At 42.7% G+C, this 21614-nt stretch overlaps 1 protein-coding gene across 1 annotated transcript in view; it reads right to left on the reverse strand.

Moving 5' to 3' along the window:
• MINDY4 (MINDY lysine 48 deubiquitinase 4) overlaps positions 1-21614 on the reverse strand; it is a 119311-nt gene that overhangs the window by 93565 nt on the left and 4132 nt on the right. The window contains exons 2-5 of the mRNA XM_055590476.1: positions 19485-19604; positions 13260-13495; positions 9557-9803; positions 4936-5363 (exon numbers count right to left, since the gene is read on the reverse strand). Coding sequence (XP_055446451.1) covers positions 4936-5363; positions 9557-9803; positions 13260-13495; positions 19485-19604 — 1031 coding nt within the window. The remainder of the gene's footprint in view (positions 1-4935; positions 5364-9556; positions 9804-13259; positions 13496-19484; positions 19605-21614) is intronic.

Below are 21614 nucleotides of genomic sequence, written 5' to 3' on the forward strand. Positions count from 1 at the left end.
AGAAAGTTAAATTCTCTTGGAGGAAGATAACATTAACCAGACAACATTAATCACTACAATTATTCCTATGCAATGTCTGGAATTCAATCAGTTCATCAATGCAAAGAAACAGGACAAAATGATCAAAACCTGAAAGAAAAACAGACAGTATCAATAAACTTATAGGTGATCCAGATATGGAAGTGGCCAAACAGGACTTTAATATCACTGTGAATAATATGCTCAAGAAAATAAAAGATGGAGAATCTCACAAAAGACTGCTATTTTTTAAAAAGAAATAGAAATTATAAAACTGACAAATAATTAAATTAAGAATTTATTATATGTATTTAATAGCATGGCAAAAGAGAAGAAACATGAACCAGAAGGTAGAGCAAAAGAAAATATCTAGATTAAAGTAGAGAGAGAAGGAAAAAAAAGATGGAAAATAATAGGAAAACATTCTTTCCCATCTAATCTATGTGTAACTGGAGGGCCAGGAGAGAAAAGAGAAAATGGGATAACAGCAATATTTGAAAAGATAATAGATAATAATTTCCAAAACTGATGAAAGCTATCAATCCCAAGTTGCAGGAAGCTCTACATATCCCATTGTGGCTCAGCTGGTAAAGAACCCACCTGCAGTGAAGGAGACCTGGGTTCGATTCCTGGGATGGGGAGATCCCCTGTAGAAGGGAATGGCAACCCACTCCAGTATCCTGGCCTGGAGAATTCTACGGAATGTGTAGTCCATAGAGTCACAAAGAGTCACACACAACTGAGCAGCTTTCACTTCACTTCACTACATATCCCAAGCAGAATCATCAAAGAAAACCATGCTGAGGCATATTATAGTAACTCTGTTGAAATCAAAGAATGAGAAAATCTTAAAAGAGGGGAGGAAAAATAAGCCAGAGGTAAAAAAACAAGACACACTGCCTTCAAAAGAGTAATACAAAGGTAAGATAATGGAATGAAATATTTAAAGTCCTGAAAAAACAAACCACCGATCTAGAATTCTATACCCATTGAAATATCCTTCAAAAATTAAGGCAAAATAAAGACATCACTAAACAAAAATTGAAAAAAAAATGTAACATACCTGTTAAAGAAATACTAAAGAAAGTTAAGTTCTTCAAACAAAAGGAAAATGCAAATGCAATAATTATTTCAACTAAAGCAAAAAAGTATCAGACTAGATTTAAAAATCCAAATACATGCTTCCCATAGGAGATAAACTTTAAATATACACTAGGCCATAAAGAAATCTCAACAAATATCAAAAGGACTGAAATCATAGAGAATATATTATGAACAATGTAGAAATAAGCTAAAAATCAACAACAAAAGATAACCAGAAAAATAGCCCAAAGGCTTTGAATTAGTCAATACATGTCTAAATAACCCATGGGTCAAAAGAATAAATCACAACAGGAATGAGAAAACATTTAAACTAAATTATATGATTATATAATGTATTAACGTGTGGGATACAGACAAAGCATTACTTGGAAATTTGTAGCTTTAAAAGATATTACAAAAGAAGAAGGCTGAGGTGGGTAGAAGGTGGGAAAAATGGGTCACCTGTTTTTGTTCTGCTTTGTTTTAGTTCAGTCTAAATAATTAGCTTTTAAAGGGGGAAAGCCTGGTAAACCCCAAAGGCTTTTAGTTGGCACCTTTAAATATGAACAAATATATATTTATGGACTATATGGAAAAGATATACCATAAAAACACTGATTGAAGGAAAGCTGATGTAGCTATACCTAGATAGACATTAAGGCAATAAGCATTACTAGAAATGAAGAGAAATTTCATAATAATAGAAGTCTCTCCAACAGAAAGTTATAATAATTCTATATGTATATGTATCAAATAAACTAGCCAAAAAATGTCTAAGCAAAGTAGGCCCAGCTTATCCATGGTCACAAAGGGACTTAATAGACTACATCGGTTTAGCTTCCCTTGTACTACCAGTGTCTGGCACATATTAGATGCACAGCAAATGATTAAAACAGCAGCACTACAAACCAGGATGCCTATCTTATACCAGTCCTGCAGAAATTACTAGTGCTTAAAACACTGCAAGTAAATTACTAGTGCTTAAAACATACACAGGGGCTTCCTATGTGATGCAATGGTAAAGAATTCACCCGCCAATGCAGGAGATTCAGAAGACACAGGTTCGATCCCTGAATTAGAAAGATCCCCTGGAGTAGGAAATGGCAACCCGCTCCAGTATTCTTGCCTGAAAAATTCCATGGACAGAGAGGCCTGGCAGGCTACAGTCCCTGGGGTTGTAAAGAGTCAGATACGACTGAGCACAGACGCACTTTCTTAAAACATATACAACACATACAAACAAAACACAACAACCTAAAGAGTATAAGATGGTGTTTACAAGCATGATGGGCTTTGGACTCATCTGTAAATTGAGGAATATCTTTTTGCTGGTTTAAGAATTATATAATAATATATGAAAACTGTCCGGTGTAGTGTCAGGCACTAAGAAAACACTCAATGGGAGCAGTTAATATATGTAAGAAATATTGAAAATAATTCTGGAATAGCAGTCAACAAACCCCCTAAAAATTAAAATCAGAAATGCCAAAAAGAAGAAGAGGAGGAGGAAGAAGGGATAAAGAAGAAAAAGTGGCTGAGAATCAATAATTCAAGATACATATCAATAAAATAGAAAATAATAGCAAACTAAACTCAAAGAAAGCAGAATGAAAGAGTGGAAAGCAATAAATTAGAAACCAAACCTACAACACTGAGGATGAGATGGCTGGATGGCATCACCAACTCAATGGACATGGGTTTGGGTGGACTCCAGGAATTGAAGATGGACAGGGAAGCCTGGCGTGCTGCGGTTCATGGGGTCGCAAAGAGTCAGACACGACTGAGCAACTGAACTGAACGGAAACCTACAAAGCCAAAAGTTACCTCTTTGAAAAAAAAAGCATATAATTCACAACCCCCTACTAAAACTAGCTGAGAAATAGAACACAAATTACCAGTATCAGGAATGGAAACAGAGACAATCTTGAAGATTGAAGACAATAAGAAGACATTATCAGTTCAGTTCTGTTTAGTTCAGTCACTCAGTCGTGTCTGACTCTTTATGACCCCATGAATCGCAGCACGCCAGGCCTCCCTGTCCATCACCAACTCCCGGAGTTCACTCAAACTCATGTCCATCAAGTCAGTGATGCCATCCAGCCATCTCATCCTCTGTCGTCCCCTTCTCCTCTTGCCCCCAATCACTCCCAGCATCAGAGTCTTTTCCAATGAGTCAACTCTTCGCATGAGGTGGCCAAACTACTGGAGTTTCAGCTTTAGCATCATTCCTTCCAAAGAAATCCCAGGGCTGATCTCCTTTAGAATGGACTGGTTGAGTCCAGGTTCGATGCACGATACTGGATGCTTGGGGCTCGTGCACTGGGACGACCCAGAGGGATGGAATGGGGAGGGAGGAGGGAGGAGGGTTCAGGATGGGGAACACATGTATACCTGTGGCGGATTCATTTTGATATTTGGCAAAACTAATACAGTTATGTAAAGTTTAAAAATAAAAAAAATAAAAAAAAGAATGGACTGGTTGGATCTCCTTGCAGTCCAAGGGACTCTCAAGAGTCTTCTCCAACACCACAGTTCAAAAGCATCAATTCTTCGGCGCTCAGCTTTCTTCACAGTCCAACTCTCACATCCATACATGACTACTGGAAAAACCATAGCCTTGACTAGATGGACCTTTGTTGGCAAAGTAATGTCTCTGCTTTTGAATATGCTATCTAGGTTGGTCATAACTTTCCTTCCAAGGAGTTAGTGTCTTTTAATTTCATGGCTGCAATCACCATCTGCAGTGATTTTGGAGTCCAAAAAAAATAAAGTCTGACACTGTTTCCACTGTTTCCCCAACTATTTCCCATGAAGCAATGGGACCAGATGCCATGATCTTATAATTACAATTTTATATACATGAAGTTAAAATATAAATTAAATGGTTAAATTCCTTGGAAAAATACAACTTGCCAAAACTGACACAAAATGAAATAGAAAATTTTAATTATACATAAAAACGGATGCTTAGTTGTGAAAATACACAAATGATACCTAGAAAGACAAACAAATGCTAAACTGCTTGTGATTATGAATGACTTTGTTTTTTGCTTCTTGTGTTTTTTGGTTTCCTATTATGCACATGCTAACTTTTAAGAAATAAATGTTATTTTAAAAACATTAAAAAAAAGATAATTTTAATTAAAAATTTTTTATTTGAATTCATAATTTAAAACCTTTTAAGTCAATGCTCAGAAAATTCTCTCAAATATTTAAGGAAGAAATAACACCAATCTTATACTAACTATTCAAGACTATTAAAAAAAAAAAAAGAGGAACTACTTCTAGCATACTCTAGATAAAAAAATCTGACAAGGCTGTTATTCCAAGAAAGAAAATTTGCCAGCCAGTCTCCTTCATGAATTTATATACAAAAAACCTATACAAATTACTAATAAATTAAATCATATAATATATAAAATTAACATATGATAGCCAAGGGTGTTTTATTCCAGAAATGTAAGGTTGGTTTAACATTCAAAAATCAATCAGTGTAGGAATCCTCAAGGTTCATTGTGAAAGAATAAAAGAGAAGGACTCAGGATAGGGTTTTAAAAAACTGCCCCCTAAGGAGCCTTGTGGGAGCTGATTCACCATCATACCTCCGGCTTCCACACCTCTCTTGTACCATATCAGCCTGACCCTTGAGAAGAAGTAAGAAGAGCCAAAGAAACCTCCCCAAAGCTTCCTAGTGTGTGGGCTCTGGGCTATTTTCTCCCTGGTGGAATGACTAGCATCACTTCCCCCACTTCACCAGCCGCACTCAGAGCCCAAGGAGCCACTCAGGACTGGATTGTTCTCTGAAAAACCATCACCTGGGCATAGCATGCTCACCTGAGGGATGGGGGCTGGCTCCCCTGCTGTTCGAACGCTCTCTCTGGCCTCTCCTGCGTCTTCAGGACATTCCCATTGGACAGGGAGAACTTCGGGGCAGTTCTGATGGCCTCTGAGCCACTGTCCACGGCTGGACTGTCTTCGGAAAGGTCTCTCCACCTGCCACTCCCCCTGGGGAGCAGCCCTTTGCCTGGTAGGTGAGGCGGGCTGCCAGGCGAGGTTCCCCACTTTTCCCAGGTCAGCTCGCTGAGCGGGCCCTGAGGGCTCCTAGAGGTGGAGGCGGTGCTGGAAGCTGGTCCCTCCAGAGGGGTGGGACAGGTGGAGGTGTGAGTAGAGAGCTCAGGCTCTTGTGGGCTCCCTTCCTTGTGAGGCTGGGTAGCGCTGCTCAAGGCCGGGGACTGCCTCAGCGAGCGTTTGCGGAGGGAATCCTGAAAGGGACAAGGACAAAAGCAGAGGTGAGGATCCCCTTGGAGGGAGGTGGGAAATAACCTATTCAAGACTATGATGTTCCCTTCCCACCTTTTCCATCCTCAAATCCTTCTCTTAAAATTCTACCTACCCTCTGAGGAGACTCTCGGGGCCCCCACTTCTCTCATGCTTTCACAGCACCCCACAAGCATAAACCCCAGGAGCATGCCTCAGCCCCCTCCCACACCCCTTACAGAGAGCTCCAGGGTCAGCTACTACTACTACTAAGTCACTTCAGTCTGTGTCCGACTCTGTGCGACCTCACAGACGGCAGCCCACCAGGCTCCCCGGTCCCTGGGAGTCTCCAGGCAAGAACACTGGAGTGGGCTGCCATTTCCTTCTCCAATGCATGAAAGTGAAGTCGCTCAGTCGTGTCCAACCCTCAGCGACCCCATGGACTGCAGCCTACCAGGCTCCTCCATCCATGGGATTTTCCAGGCAAGAGTACTGGAGTGGGGTGCCATTGCCTTCTCCGTCCAGGGTCAGACGTGTTCTAATTCCTGAATCGCCACCTGCTAGCTATGTCCCCTGTGACAAGTCATTGAACTTCTTTGTTCCTCACTTGCTCTTCCTATAATCTAATCTGTCTACAATCTGCTATCTGTAATTTCTAAACCCCAAAACCTCTAAAAAGTGAACTTTTCTGTTGGAATCCTATGGCAAATTCTTTTTAATTGTTATGAAGTTACTTGTAGTCTTTTTTTTTCCCCCACCACACCATGGGGCTTGGCATACCATAGTTTCCTGACCAGGGATCAAACCCAGGCCCTCAGCAGTGAAAGTAAGGAACCTTAACCACTGGATTATAGGGAATTCCCTTGTGGTCTTTTTTCAAGCATGAATATTCATACGCTTTGTGGCAGATATGTTTTGTTTATGGGATGCTACATCAAACCCTACTTCAGGCGTTCTGTGGTACGTGGTTTATGCACTGTATTTCCTTTCTGAAGTTTAAAAAAAAAAAATCTAAATTACAAAGCACATTTGGCCCAGAGGTTTTGGATAAACGACTGGGGACCTGCAGTGCTGACTTCCCACAAGACCACGGTGAGGGCTAAAGGAGAGACCCAGACCCATGTACGGCAGTAGCACAGAGTCAACCTCTTGAAGCAGCCAGCAAATGTTACAACGCCACTGCTTAGTATCTTTGCCCCTGTCCCCGCATACTCATGGCCCTACCCTTTCCTGCCAGTAGACCAAGTAATGGAGGCCGTTATTCCTTCCTCTCTGGTGTCCCCAGAGCTTTCCAGTTCAGTGACCTATACCTATTAAGCAATCAAGTCTTGCTCACTTTCAAAATGCAGGAACTTCAGAGGAGTCAACTGAAGTGTCCTCTCTATCAATCATTAACCAGTAAAACAGGAACTCATGTTGTTACCCGTCTGAGGTGGAGGAGTAGAGGGAGGGGACAAAAATACACCTGCTGAGCTTTTTCTGGACCTCAGCAATTCCAGAAATAATCCTGAGCCAAATGGTAAAGCCTGTGCCAAAAAAAGAACATCTAATTTTGTCCTGTTCCCACCCAGTGGAAATTACTAGGCACCATAAACCTCCTCCGAAAGCCACCCAGGGCATTCCTTGCCACAGAGCAAAGAAAACATTAGTCATTGTTCCCAAGGAGACCCAAACTTCCGGCCAAGGGCAGGGAACCCAGCCTCTTACTCATCCTTCGAAAGTGCAGAGCTGACCTAGCAGTAAAAAATGATGCAATACCTAGCAAACCTCGCTCTTTTCTCTTGTATGGCCAAAGCACTCAAAAGTCCACAGAACACCTTCCAGAAAACCTGGGGAAATGCCACTTTAGTGTCCCTTCACAAGATTCAGATACCCCAGGGGAAAAAAACACCTCAGAGGAGGACTGCTTCTTCTTTGGGGAGGAGTTTGTGGCAATCTCTCAGTAGTAAAGCGGGTCCAAGCCCTCGTCCTCACACCTCAGTACTGAAGGGGACTGAACTGCACAGACTTGATGATTCGAAAGTCATGGTAGGTAGGACCCGCCTGGTGGTCCAGTGGCTAAGACTCTGCGCTCCCAATGCAGGGGACCCAGGTTCAATTCTTGGTCAGGGAACTAGATCCCACATGCCACAACTAAAGATCCCTCATGCCACAATGAAAATCGAAGATCCCTTGTGCCGCAACTAAGACCCGGCACTGCCAAACAAATAAATACGTATATAAAAAGCAAGTCATGGTACGATAGGACCCTAACATTCATCTGGTCCACCAGTTCTCAAAGTATAGCCCATCAACCTTAGGGGTCCATGCCCAAACCCTTTCAGAGAGCTCAAAACTATTTTCATTATAATAATAAGATATGATGTGCGTTTTTCACCATGTTGATGCTTGCAGTGATGATCCAAAAGCACTGGTGGGAAAACCTGCTGACCTTCAGCACGAATCAAGGCAGCGGCACCCAACCATACCAGTGCTTGAGGTATTCAACCGCACTTACAATAAAAATGCTAATTTCTCTTAAGAATGTCCTTGCTGATGCACAGAAAATGTTAATTGCGTCCGATCTTGATCCTGTGTTAGACATCTCTTTAATAGTCTGTGTGACAAAGTAGGAGATACATATAAACATTGTGTGGGATACAGATGATGACCGCTGTGGCTAGGCAAAGCCCTATATGCAGCCATCTGAGCTGTGAGCTGAACTTGCTACTGTTTTTCATGGAACCACTGACAGATGAACTACGGTTAATTCAGACAGGTATTTGGCAGGCATTTTCTTGAAAATAAATTGAACTCAAGGGAAACAAATGATATATTGTTGCCACTGATCAAATACAAGTTACCTTAAAAATCAGAATTTGGAGAAACATGTTTACCATTATGAACTTGAGGGCTTCTTGATACTTAAAAACTTTCTGATGAGTTGAGTGATGACATTAACAAATGTGATTTTTTTTTCATGGTTTCTTGTATAATGAAATGTGTCAACATTCAGAAGATCTATACAACTTCATAAGACAATAACTTTCAGGTGACCAATGCATCATGTTACTAAGCCATGCGGTGGTAAAAGATTCATTCAAAGTGCAAATCAAACCAATGAAAACTGATAACACACAAAAAGTTCATTGGGATGGTTTCAGATTCCACATTAAGAAACAACTTGTCTAGCTTTGATATAATAGTAAAGAATACCCCTAGTTTTTTGAAAAGACAATGAAGAAACTTTTCCCTTTTCCAGTTGCATGACCATCTCTGAGCCATGAAATTCCAGATCTCAAAAGGGTCTTGGACACCTGGTCTAACAAACAAGACCATGGCCAAGAGACCATGTCCAAAAGACCTTTAAAGACCTTGTCCAAAAATCTCACAAGATATAGGCAGGGGCAGAGAGAGGGTCCACTGCTTTTTGCCTTTAATTCCAGATGAACTGGAAGACCAGTGCTGCCCCTGAAACCTCACTTGCATGTACACATGCTGCCCCGAGAGTGAGGGTGACCAGTGTGGGCACAGATGACCTGTTTTTGGTTTGCTTAGGCTCCCTGATTTGACAGTACACTATGAGTTTGGTGTTTGATTTTCCTTTGTTGTTCTGTTTCTCTTTTAAAGTTTTACAAACTCTTTTTACATTCATTCTCTCCTTTGCTTTAGTTTCCCACCTGACAGGAGCCTACCATCGCCTCTCTTTAAGGGAGTCTATAAAACATCGGTGTTAAATTTTTAGAATTTTTTTAAAGCAAAACCAAACTATAATGATTGGTATTTCTTTTTCTCTTTCCACTATCATGTTTTTAAAAATAAAGAGTACGTTCTCTAGACTTGGCTGGGTCTCCCACTCCTGAACTGCAAAGATAAACCTAGGTCGATGTGTTCTCACTTGGCAAAGGAACATAGAACCATGGTAACCACCTGGTTGATAAGATGAATAAACTGAGGGCAGGGAAGGTGATGAGGCCATGGCCCCACAGGGAGCTGGCAGTAGAGCTAGGGAATGATAAAAGGCCCCTTGTTCTAGTCCATCCCATGATATACATCCTCCCTTCTGGAGCTGTCTTATGGGGCACCCTAAATAAACCCAGGCACCCCTTAAGCCATGCCCATCCTCAATTTCCATGCTCATAGCATCAGGCTCAAGCATCATAGCTCACAGTTCATAGCTCATAGCTCATCATGCTCATAGCTCAAGCATCAGGCCCACCTGTGGGGAGCTGGCAATGGGCCCAGCCATCATGCCTCGGACAATCAGGCCAGACTTTGGCCTGACCTTCTCTCCCATCCTCTTCGTGTCCAAGGAAGGCTCTGACATTGGAAGCTTGTCCGTCTTCTCCCAAGCAGAAGCTACAGGGGGGCTTTCACCTGGGACAGTCTTTATGGGCCTACTTTTGTGTGAGGACCTTTTGGATGATACAAAATGACCAAGTACATCCCCATCAAGACTGTCATGTCTGCAAAAAAGGGATATTTCCATTAAAACAGAGTCCTCAAAGGAAATCGCTAGCAATAATAAAAAATGGCACAGTCCATAGGCAATCACAGTAAGCCCATTCACAAATCTGTGGTGGTTTCTAACCAGCTTTATCATTAAAGGTAAGGAAAAGAAAAGACTTCTGTATCTGGGCAGGTCTGGCCTACAAAATGAGGCCAGAAACAAGAAATAAAATCAGGATTGATGACTGACGATAGGATTCCTTGAATTGTCAACATAAACAGCATCCTTGTTTCTTCCAGACCCCAGTGATTAAGGAAAACTGTCACCCTTCAATACAAAGTTCCCCATCCCACCCCAACTATAGTATATATAGGGTTTAGTACTAACCAGGGTTCTGGGCATTTATTGGGGGGCTTGGAATGTATCCCCCGTGGATAAGGGGGGAAGATGGTATAGTCTTGAAAGGGGTGGAGCCCCATTACTGCACACTACTGAAGGTGGTAGATGGAGACCTTTGGCAAACTTGGTGTTCCCAGTTAAAGTTCAGCAAAGTTAGGCATGGAAACAGCTTCTTTTCCTGGGTTGCTTGGCATTGAGAGAGAGAAAGAAAAAGAAAAAAAAGATGGTGCACGTGTATGTGTGTGTGTGTTTAAGAGAGTAAGAGAGCAGGACTTCCCTGGTGGCCCAGTGGCGAAGATTCTGCACTCCCAATCCAGGGGGCCCAAATTTGATCCCTGGCTGGGGAACTAGATCCCACATGCTGCAACAAAGATCAAAGATTCTCGTGCCACAGATAAGACCCAGTTCAGTTCAGTTCAGTCGCTCAGTCGTGTCCAACTCTTTACGACCCCATGAACCACAGCATGCCAGGCCTCCCTGTCCATCACCAACTCCCGGAGTCCACCCAAACCCATGTCCATCGTGTCGGTGATGCCATCCAACCATCTCATCCTCTGTTGTCCCCTTCTCCTCCTGTCCTCAATCTTTCCCAGCATCAGGGTCTTTTCAAATGAGTCAGCTCTTCACATCAGGTGGCCAAAGTATTGGAGTTTCAGCTTCAACATCAGTCCTTCCAATGAACACCCAGGACTGATCTCCTTTAGGATGGACTGGTTGTATCTCCTTGCAGTCCAAGGGACTCTCAAGAGTCTTCTCCAACACCACAGTTCAAAAGTATCAATTCTTCGGTGCTCAGCTTTCTTCACAGTCCAACTCTCACATCCATACATGACCACTGGAAAAACCATAGCCTTGACTAGACGGACCTTTGTTGGCAAAGTAATGTCTCTGCTTTTTAATATGCTGTCTAGGTTGGTCATAACTTGCCTTCCAATGAGTAAGCGTCTTTTAATTTCATCGTTGCAATCGCCATCTGCAGTCATTTTGGAGCCCAGAAAAATAAAGTCAGCCACTGTTTCCCCATCTATCTGCCATGAAGTGATGGCAGATAGATGGCAGATGCCATGATCTTCGTTTTCTGAATGTTGAGCTTTAAGCCAATTTTTTCACTCTCCTCTTTCACTTTCATCAAGAGACCCTTTAGTTCTTCTTCACTTTCTGCCATAAGGGTGGTGTCATCTGCATATCTGAGGTTATTGATATTTCTCCCAGCAATCTTGATTCCAGCTTGTGCTTCCTCCAGCCCAGTGTTTCTCATGATGTACTCTGCATATAAGTTAAATAAGCAGGGTGACAATATACAGCCTTGATGTACACCTTTTCCTATTTGGAACCAGTCTGTTGTTCCATGTTCCGGTTCTAACTGGTGCTTCCTGATCGCATATAGGTTTCTCAAGAGGCAGGACAGATGGTCTGGTATGCCCATCTCTTTCAGAATTTTCCACAGTGTAACCAAATAAATAAATAGTTTTTTAAAAAAAGAATGCAACTTCATTTTTTTTCTGAGTTCTAAAAGGCCTTATTTTTCAGATTTTTTTCATCTTTCCAGTGTTCTGTGGCCTTTCAGAATTCTATATCCCTGTCTTTAAGAAAATGCAAACAAAGGAAGCCCTTGAACCTTCTGAATCATGGAAATTAAATTACACATTTTGAATCATAAGTATCCTCCATCACAAAGTGGTCCATTCCCATGGCCTCTAGAGAAAAATAACAGTGCTCCATGACAGGGATTCTGAAAATGCAGACTGTGGGAGGCTGAGTGATGGCCTCCTGAAGATGTTCACACCCTAAACCCTGGAACCTGTGAATATGTTACCTTACACGGCAAAAGAAAGGGACTCTGCAGACATGATTATGTTAAAACTCTTGAGATGAAGAGGGAGGGGATAAATGTTACACACAAGTGACTCACAATGTTGTACAGAGGAAACTAACATGATGTTATAAAGCAATTATATCCAGTAAAAAATAAATCAAAAGAATCTTGAAATGGGCATATTACCATAGATTGACTGGGTGGGCCCAGTGCAATCACAGGGGTCCTTCTTAGAGGGAGACAGGAGGATGAGTCAGCAGTAGGAGATGTGACAAAGGAAGCAGGGGTTGTAATAATGTGCTCTGAAGACAGAGGAAAAGGCCACAAGGCCAAGGAATGGAGGCAGCCTTTCGAATTTAAAAAAGGGAAGGAAACAGATTCTCCCCTCAAAGTTTCTAGGAAGAACCAACCCTCCTGACACCGTGCCATTAGCCCAGTGAGACCAATTTTCGGCTTCTGACCTCAACTGCAAGGTAATAAATTGGTGTCGCTTTAGGACATCATGATGGTTCAGTTTTGTAGGTCAACTTGTTTAGGCTATGCTCCCCAAGTGTTTGGTCAAACACTAGTCCAGATGTTGCTATGAAGATACGTTTTAGATGTGATTAATATCTACAATCAGCTGCTTAAGTAGAGGATATCACTCTAGATAATATAGGTGGGCTTCATTTAATCAGCTGATAACCTTAAGAACAAAAACAAAAGTTTCCCAAAGAAGTAATTCTGCCTCAAGACTGTAACACAGAAAACCTGCCTGAGCTTCCAGGATACTAGTCTGCCACATAGATTTCAGACTTGCCAGCCCCTACGACCACATGAACCAATTTCTTAAAATAAATCTTTATTTAAAAACATAACATTTATACACACATATATTTATGCATGCGTGCTAAGTCACTTCAGTAGTGTCTGACTCTTTTAGACTGTGGACTGTAGCTCTCCAGGCTCCTCTGTCCATAGGATTCTCCAGGCAAGAAAACTGGAGGATGGTTGTCATACCATCCTCCAGGGGATTGTCCCAACTCAGGTATCGAACACGTTTCTTAATGTTTGCTGCATTGGCAGGCGAGTTCTCTGCCACTAACACCACCTGGGAAGCCAATGTATATTTATACCTATACACATTTATATATCTTATTGGTTCCTGCTGGTCGTGTTTCTCTGGAGAAACAGCCACTATTTACAGCCACTGAGTTTATCATAATTTGTTACAGAAGAAATAAGAAACTAATCCACAGTATAAATGAGAAGAGGTACCTGGCTTTGCTTATTTCTGACAATGATGTTCTCCAACTCTCATCTTCATCTGCAAGGTGGTATATGTTTACCAGAGTGGTCTCTGAGCTTCTCAATGGTAATTTGTTACTTTTCTTTGGTACTGAGAGTTCAGGGATTGGTGTTTCTTGAGTAACATTGTTACCACTATTCCCAAAGTGATCCAGAAAGTATCTGGTAATGAGTTCAAGGTTTGTTTTTAGAGGATTTTCCTTTGCCTATCATTGGAAGAAAAAAAAAATCCTTAATTTATTTACAGTTTTAGAGGAAGGGTGGGAAAAGCAGCCACTGCAATTCTTTGACATAGTTTATCAACTTCTTACTCGTCCATACATTCTCTCCGCAAACATTCACAAACTACTTATTATATGTCAAGTTCTGTGTTAGGGAGCAACAGAGATGAAAATAAAACCAATACCTTCAAAGAACTAGCATCCAATGCATGAGACAGGAGATTCAGTGAACAAATGTAATAAAATGTGACATGAACAGAGGCACACCTAATCAAATTCCCTCTTGGTTTTTTTCGCCTGGAAATAAATTTATAAAACATATATACTTTCATTCAAAAAAACAATTCAGTCTTTATGATCACTAACTCTACTAGTTTATAAACATTTGGGACCTGCATGATTTCTTAGTTTGTGTATGCTACGTGTGTGTTTGTGCTAAGTCACCAGTCTTGTCCGACTCTTTGTGACCCTATGGACTGCAGCCTGCCAGGCTCCTTTGTCCATGGCATTCTCCAGGCAAAATACTGGAGTGGATTGCCATGCCCTCCTCCAGGGGATCTTCCCATGGAGGATCTAACCCTTGTCTACTGTGGCTCCTGCGCTGCAGGCGGGTTCTTTACCACTGAGCCACCTGGGAAGCCCCTTCTTAGCTTGTGTACTCTACATCTAACACTGGACACAGGAATGACAGAGACAAACAGCAGAAGGTTAGTGCAAGAGCACAGACAGGCAGTCAGGATTGACTCCGTTTATGTCCCAATCTTTAAAAAAGATAAAATGAAACTCTTTGGTAGTAGATTTTGGAAACAAGTGGTATCAGTACTCCCCTACCCTGACAGCACTAAATATTACCTTTGAAGGTTTTTTTCAAAGACAAATTCTCGGGACTTGCTGAGTCCTACTAAACCAGAATCGCCAAGATTAGAACCCTGATTCCTTTTAGACATTCTCCTAAGTAATACGCACAGACAGAGTTATCCAAGCTGGTCTCAGGAGCTAGACCATGTGGCAGTCAGCACCCCACCTGCTGGGTAACATTTAGGCCCTTCGGAAAGGCAGCCAGGCATGGGGCAGGTGGTGAGTTTGCCATCAGAGTGATAAAGTGCCTGATAAAGAGCCTGGCACTGAGGGAACCCTTGGGTGTATCCAGTCTTTCCCCCTTACTATTTCCCTGACCTATGTAGTAGAACTCTGGGACCAAGACCCACAGGTTATGACCAAACTCAACAGAATTATCAGGCAGTCAAAATCAGGGGACAGTTTTATTTTTTAGAATAGGACCCAAATTATTTTGTCTAAGTCTAAACGAAACTTACAGGGAAGAGAGTTGGGGGGCTGGGGACGTTACATAATTTACTTCAACCTTACTTTCCTTTCAGTATGAGAGATTTGGGGCCCTAAATACCTGAATTATACATTGTGGTTTTTCGTATCAATTTGCTCATAAAGATACAGCCTTTATATGAATCTAAGGATACCATTTTTCAAAACGTAGTTTTATATAGGCATTTTATCTACAGTACAGTTAAAGGGGGAAAACAAATTACTAGAATTAACATTAAATCGCAGGGCTTTCCCAGAATCACTCTAGTTTTGAGCTGAGTGAACATGAAAATTCTGATGACATAGAAAGATTAATGAGTATATTTTCCTGTAAAATATAAGCTCCAATTTATTGTATAACAGCTAATAACTACTGGATAAATCAAATAATCAGGAGCTGACTGTGGCTCAGATCATGAACTCCTTACTGCCAAATTCAGACTGAAATTGAAGAAAGTGGGGAAAACTACTAGACCATTCAGGTATGACCTAAATCAAGTCCCTTATGACTATACAGTGGAAGTGAGAAATAGATTTAAGGGACTAGATCTGATAGACAGAGTGCCTGATGAACTATGGATGGAGGTTCGTAACATTGTACAGGAGACAGGAAATAAGACCATCCCCAAGAAAAAGAAATGCAAAAAAGCAAAATGGCTGTCTGGGAGGCCTTACAAATAGCTGTGAAAAGAGGAGAAGCAAAAAGCAAACAAGAAAAGGAAAGATATACCCATTTGAATGCAGAGTTCCAAAGAATACCAAGGAGAGATAAGAAAGCCTTCCTCAGCAATCAATGCAAAGAAATAGAGGAAAGCAACAGAATGGGAAAGACTAGCGATCTCTTCAAGAAAATTAGAGATACCAAGGGAACATGTCATGCAAAGATGGGCTCGATAAAGGACAGAAATGGTATGGACCTAACAGAAGCAGAAGATATTAAGAAGAGGCGGCAAGAATACACAGAAGAACTGTACAAAAAAGGTCTTCATGACCCAGATAATCACGATGGTGTGATTACTCACCTAGAGCCAGACATCCTGGAATGTGAAGTCAAGTGGGCCTTAGGAAGCATCACTACAAACAAAGCTAGTGGAGGTGATGGAATTCCAGTTGAGCTATTTCAAATCCTAAAAGATGATGCTGTGAAAGTGCTGCACTCAATATGTCAGCAAATTTGGAAAACTCAGCAGTGGCCACAGGAACTGGAAAAGGTCAGTTTTCATTCCAATCCCAAAGAAAGGCAATGCCAAGGAATGCTCACACTACTGCACAATTGCACTCATCTCTCACGCTAGTAAAGTAATACTCAGAATTCTCCAAGCCAGGCTTCAGGAATACGTGAACCGTGAACTTCCAGATGTTTAAGCTGGTTTTTAAAAAGGCAGAGGAACCAGAGATCAAATTCCCAACATCCATTGGATCATCGAAAAAGCAAGAGAGTTCCAGAAAAACATCTATTTCTGTGTTATTGACTATGCCAAAGCCTTTGACTGTGTGGATCACAATAAACTGTGGAAAATTCTGAAAGAGATGGGCATACCAGACCACCTGACCTGTCTCTTGAGAAACCTGTATGCCAGTCAGGAAGCAACAGTTAGAACTGGACATGGAACAACAGACTGGTTCCAAATAGGAAAAGGAGTACGTCAAGGCTGTATATTGTCACCCTGCTTATTTAACTTATATGCAGAGTACATCATGAGAAACGCTGGGCTGGAGGAAGCACAAGCTGGAATCCAGATTGCCGGGAGAAATATCAATAACCTCAGATATGCAGATGACACCACCGTTATGGCAGAAAGTGAAGAGGAACTAAAAAGCCTCTTGATGAAAGTGAAAGAGGAGAGTGAAAAGGTTGGCTTAAAGCTCAACATCCAGAAACCTAAGATCATGGCATCTGGTCCCATCACTTCATGGGAAATAGATGGGCAAACAGTGGAAACAGTGACAGACTTTATTTTTCTGGGCTCCAAAATCACTGCAAACGGTGATTGCAGCCATGAAATTAAAAGACACTTACTCCTTGGAAAGAAGGTTATGACTAACCTAGACAGCATATTAAAAAGCAGAGACATCACTTTGCCAACAAAGGTCCGTCTAGTCAAGGCTATGGTTTCATGTATGGATGTGAGAGTTGGACTATAAAGAATGCTGAGTGCTGAAGAATTTATATTTTTGAACTGTGGTGTTGGAGAAGACTCTTGAGAGTCCCCTGGACTGCAAGGAGATCCAACCAGTCCATTCTAAAGGAGATCAGTCCTGGGTATTCATTGGAAGGACTGATGTTGAAGCTGAAACTCCAATACTTTGGCCACCTGATGCGAAGAGCTGACTCATTTGAAAAGACCCTGATGCTGGGAAAGATTGAGGGCGGGAGGAGAAGGGGACGACAGAGGATGAGATGGTTGGATGGCATCACCGACACGATGGACATGGGTTTGGGTGGACTCCAGGAGCTGGTGATGGACAGAGAGGCCTGGCATGCTGCGGTTCATGGGGTCGCAAAGAGTCGGACACGACTGAGTGACTGAAATGAACTGAACTGAATGAAAATATCTTAAGGATCTTAAGATAATAACTACCTTAGGGAGACCATACTACAGTGAAGAAATAAAAATAACTTGAATGACAAAGATGCTTCTGGGAAGTTAGGTAAAGGTGCATTTTTACAAAAATCTCACTGTGCCACAATGGTTAATTGAATTTTCTGCTTAACTGTCTCACTCTCTCTGGAAAAAAATCTTTGTAAAATGTACAATCCACTCTCCTGCCTTGTAAGAGAGCCGGTGGATGACTGATGAGTGTCTGCTACCTGGGCAGTAGCGTTCTGTCTAAAGGACTTCAACCAAGTGCGTATAGGAGATGGAGGGGCCCGCATGTCACCACAGGACCCAGAGCACAAAGGTCTTTCCAGGGCTTCTGGAAAGACTTTACCTGGCTGCCACTTGTGATAAATGCTGAACAACATGTCCGTGAGGTTCTTTCCACCTCTGACACTATGCCCTCCCACAAGGCACCATCTGCTGGAGAGCCCGTTCTTGAATCTGTCAACTATAAATGGGTGCTTGCTAAGGGCATTTGCCGTCTGCCTCTGTGGAGACTGACTCCTGTGCTGCTGCAGCTCTTGGCGCACCTGAGGGAGTTCAGGGTGGAGAGTGAGGCACTCTGTGCTCCAGGGAAACTGGTAGAACAAGTCTTAAGACAGTTTTCAGGAACTGATATTTTCAGGATATTGAAATATTTTTAGGAACTGATTTCAGGATCCTAATCCTTGTACCACATACGTAGAAAAGCATTAAAACCCTTCATGATGACATCAGCTCCTTGTGACTAGCAGAAAATCTCTTGTAAAGTAAGCGCTTGATTGCACTGAATTCCTGCTTCACCAAAATCTTATGTATTGCCGTTTCCCCACGACCTCTTTCGGAGAAGGCAATGGCAACCCACTCCAGCACTCTTGCCTGGAAAATCCCATGGATGGAGGAGCCTGGTAGGCTGCAGTCCATGGGGACACAACTGAGTGACTTCACTTTCACGTTTCACTTCCATGCATTGGAGAAGGAAATGGCAACTCACTCCAGTGTTCTTGCCTGGAGAATCCCAGGGACGGGGGAGCCTGGTGGGCTGCCGTCTATGAGGTCGCACAGAGTCGGACACGACTGAAGTGACTTAGCAGCGGCAGCAGCACTACCTCTTTGGTGCAGTCTCTCAGCGCTGAGGCGCTGCCTCCCAGGCTGCAGTCATCACATTGCCCCAAATAAAACTTAACTCACAACTCTCACACGGTGCATCATTTTTGGTCGACAAGTCAAATCATAAGATTCTCTCTTCTAATAGAAAAAGCAATTAATTCAGAACGGTATTTTTATTCATTCATTCATATCTTCATTCACTTGCTCATTCATTCATTCATTCATAAATACACACTGACTATTTACTACATCATCAAGCATCATGGTGAAGTATGGGGATACAACTGGTATCCTGAAGCATCCAGAGTAGTGGGGGAGGCAGATCCTAAGTAAACACCCACACAAATATTCTATTATAAGCGTAATAAGCACAACAGAAGAAAACTATGCAGCGTTCTGAAGGCTTATAACAGATGGTGGGGGGATCGAGGAGGGGGGTCAAGTAAGCACCCCCATCACCACCCAAGGAGGCACCTGTTCCATTTGCTATCTCAACTTCAACACATCAGGGTTAGCTGAACCCAAACCCCCCATCTGCCTGAATTAAATGTCACAGTGGCCTTAAGAAAAAAGTTATTACTCCGAGCTGAAGAAGGAAAACCATTCCTTTTTCAGGAGGCAAAGAATGGAAAATTTTAGCATAACTGAATGCTATATTCTTCAGTACAGTCTTACTAAAAATAGTCTCTCGGGAAGGGAAGGAGCACAGGGAATAATTGTTAACAGGCTCAGGCCTGGGTGCAAAAATGAGCCCCATACGGTGCATGCGTGCTGACAGTGGGGTGGGGCAGACAGAAGCTAGAAACCCAGCACACAGTTGGGATTTGTCTGTTTCTCCCTGACCGCAGGTGCGGCAAGCCTCTAGCCACTGGTCTCTGGTGACCTGGCAGGGCTCGTGAGTACCGTGACATTGCCAAAATCCATTCCAGAACTCCCCACCACACTTTGAAAGTATGTACCTTGTTCTCCTTGTAGAGAAATTCAAGATGCAAAACCTTTCGGAGATCGTTTCTGCTGTTTATGCTGAGATCGGAGCGTGGGCGTTCCTGGTCCATGGTCAAATACGTCTTCTTTAAGCCCTGAGGGAAGTACTCTAAATCACTATTTACCATTTTAAATCTAAACCTTCCCAGCTCTGACGCAGAGGATCAACAAAAAGACTGTTGATGTTCATTACCGTCATCTTCTCCCACCTTCCTCACAGTATATTGGGAGGACTGAAAACTGACTTAAGAATTTACTCTTATGTAACTTTTATACTTGACATCATCTTCATGATTATTACTCTGAATCTTACAGCCACCCTGTGGGTGGAGCTCAGGCTGAAGCTGTCAGCACATTTTAGAGAAAAAGAAAGCGAAATCCAGGTAACTGTCTCGCTGCCCACCACTGGCTCGGGAGCTCAGGGTTTGGCTTAGATTTGGGGCCACGGGATATGAAGCTTTAAAAATAAACAGGAGGAAATACATAAGCAAAAGGCCAACAGTCATTCCCTTCTTTTTGCAGATGGGGCGCCAGGGTTGATTTGTCCAGCATAACAGAGTGGACTCACATAGCTGGAGATCTGACCATCCCAGACTGTGAGGAGGTGACACCAGGAGCCAGACTCACAGGAAGCACATGGTGACTCAAAGGACATGTCTGCTGTGTCCCAGCGCAGCTGCTTTCCATCCTCCAGCCCTGAACTCCCAAAAGACCCAGCCCTTGGGGCCCCTTAAGAGTCTGGTTCCTTCTTTTGAAAACAACCACAGCAGCTGCAGCCTGCCCACCTCCCCAGACAGTGATGATCACTGAAAGGCAGAAGAACGGGAGATGCCTCACACGCAGATCAGCCTGGCGCTAAGGGAGCCCCTTGCTCTTGATGGATCTAGACCCCAGTGTGAGCCAGGCTTCAGAGGCTCTCAGTGCTGGGAAAACAAGAAAAAAACTGCTGCCTGCCATGAGCTGGGCCAAGAATTTGTGAAACAACATATGCATGCAACCTTGAACCAAAGAGAATAAAAAGGACGTTTCTAGTCAGCTATTTACTGACCATCATCCACGTGCTCACTCCTGTTTTCCAGTTTCCCCATCTGTGAAATGAAAGGAACAAGCCACTAGTCCACCAGTTTGTCTGCTAGAGGCAGAGGAGTGAAAAGACCAAAGTCCTGACCCTCATAGAGTTCACCCAAATGACAAGTACAAAGGCCCTGTGGCAGCTACAAGGAGGCCAGTATAGCTAGAGCCATATAACTAGGGGAAAGTGACAGGAAATAAAGTCAGAGAGGTTGCCCAGACCTTGCTAGGCAAAGGCTTTGTTGGCTTTTGTGAAATGGGAAGCCTACTGGAGGGTTGGGAAAACTAATCCTGAACTAACATATTTATTTGCAAAGGACTGCTTGGCTTCTAGGTTGAGGACAGACTATATGGGACAGGGGATTAAGCATTAAGACTAGGAGGCTATAGAACAAGTCACACGAAAGATGGAGGTGGCTTGGACCAGGGTAGTTGTAGCAGAAATGTAAATAAGTAGTTACATTCTTTATGTGCTCTGATGGTAAAGCCCACAAGTGTACAGATGGATGGCATGCAGGCTACACAAGAAGGAAAGAGCCAGGGATGGTTCTAAAGGCTTTGGCCCAGCCAACCATACAGTTAGTGATGCTACTTACTGAAGTGGGGAAAATTGCAGGAGGTAGAAAGAATCAGGAATTGAGTTTTGAATGTGTGAAGTTGAGATGTTTATTGGATATCTAAGTGGAAATGTAAACTAGGCAGTTGGAAAGAATGTAAGAGTTCAAGGAGAGGTCTTGGCTAGAGACAGACATTTGGAAACTGTCAGCATGTCGACAGTAATGGAACCCACAACAGTGGTGGAAGTGGCTGAAAAATGAGAAGAGAAGAGAGTCAGAGACTAAGTCTTTAAATCCACCGGCACGCACATGGCCTCCCTGGTGGCTCAGACAGTAAAGAATCTGCCTGCAATGAAGGAAACCCCAGTTCAGTTCCAGGGTTGGGAAGATTTGCTGGAGAAGGGATAGGCTACCCACTCCAGTATTCTTGGGCTTCCCTTGTGGCTCAGCTGAAGAATCTGCCTGCAATGAGGGAGC

Source organism: Bubalus kerabau, chromosome 8 (genome assembly GCF_029407905.1).
Source record: "Bubalus kerabau isolate K-KA32 ecotype Philippines breed swamp buffalo chromosome 8, PCC_UOA_SB_1v2, whole genome shotgun sequence".
Classification (NCBI taxonomy): domain Eukaryota; kingdom Metazoa; phylum Chordata; class Mammalia; order Artiodactyla; family Bovidae; genus Bubalus; species Bubalus kerabau.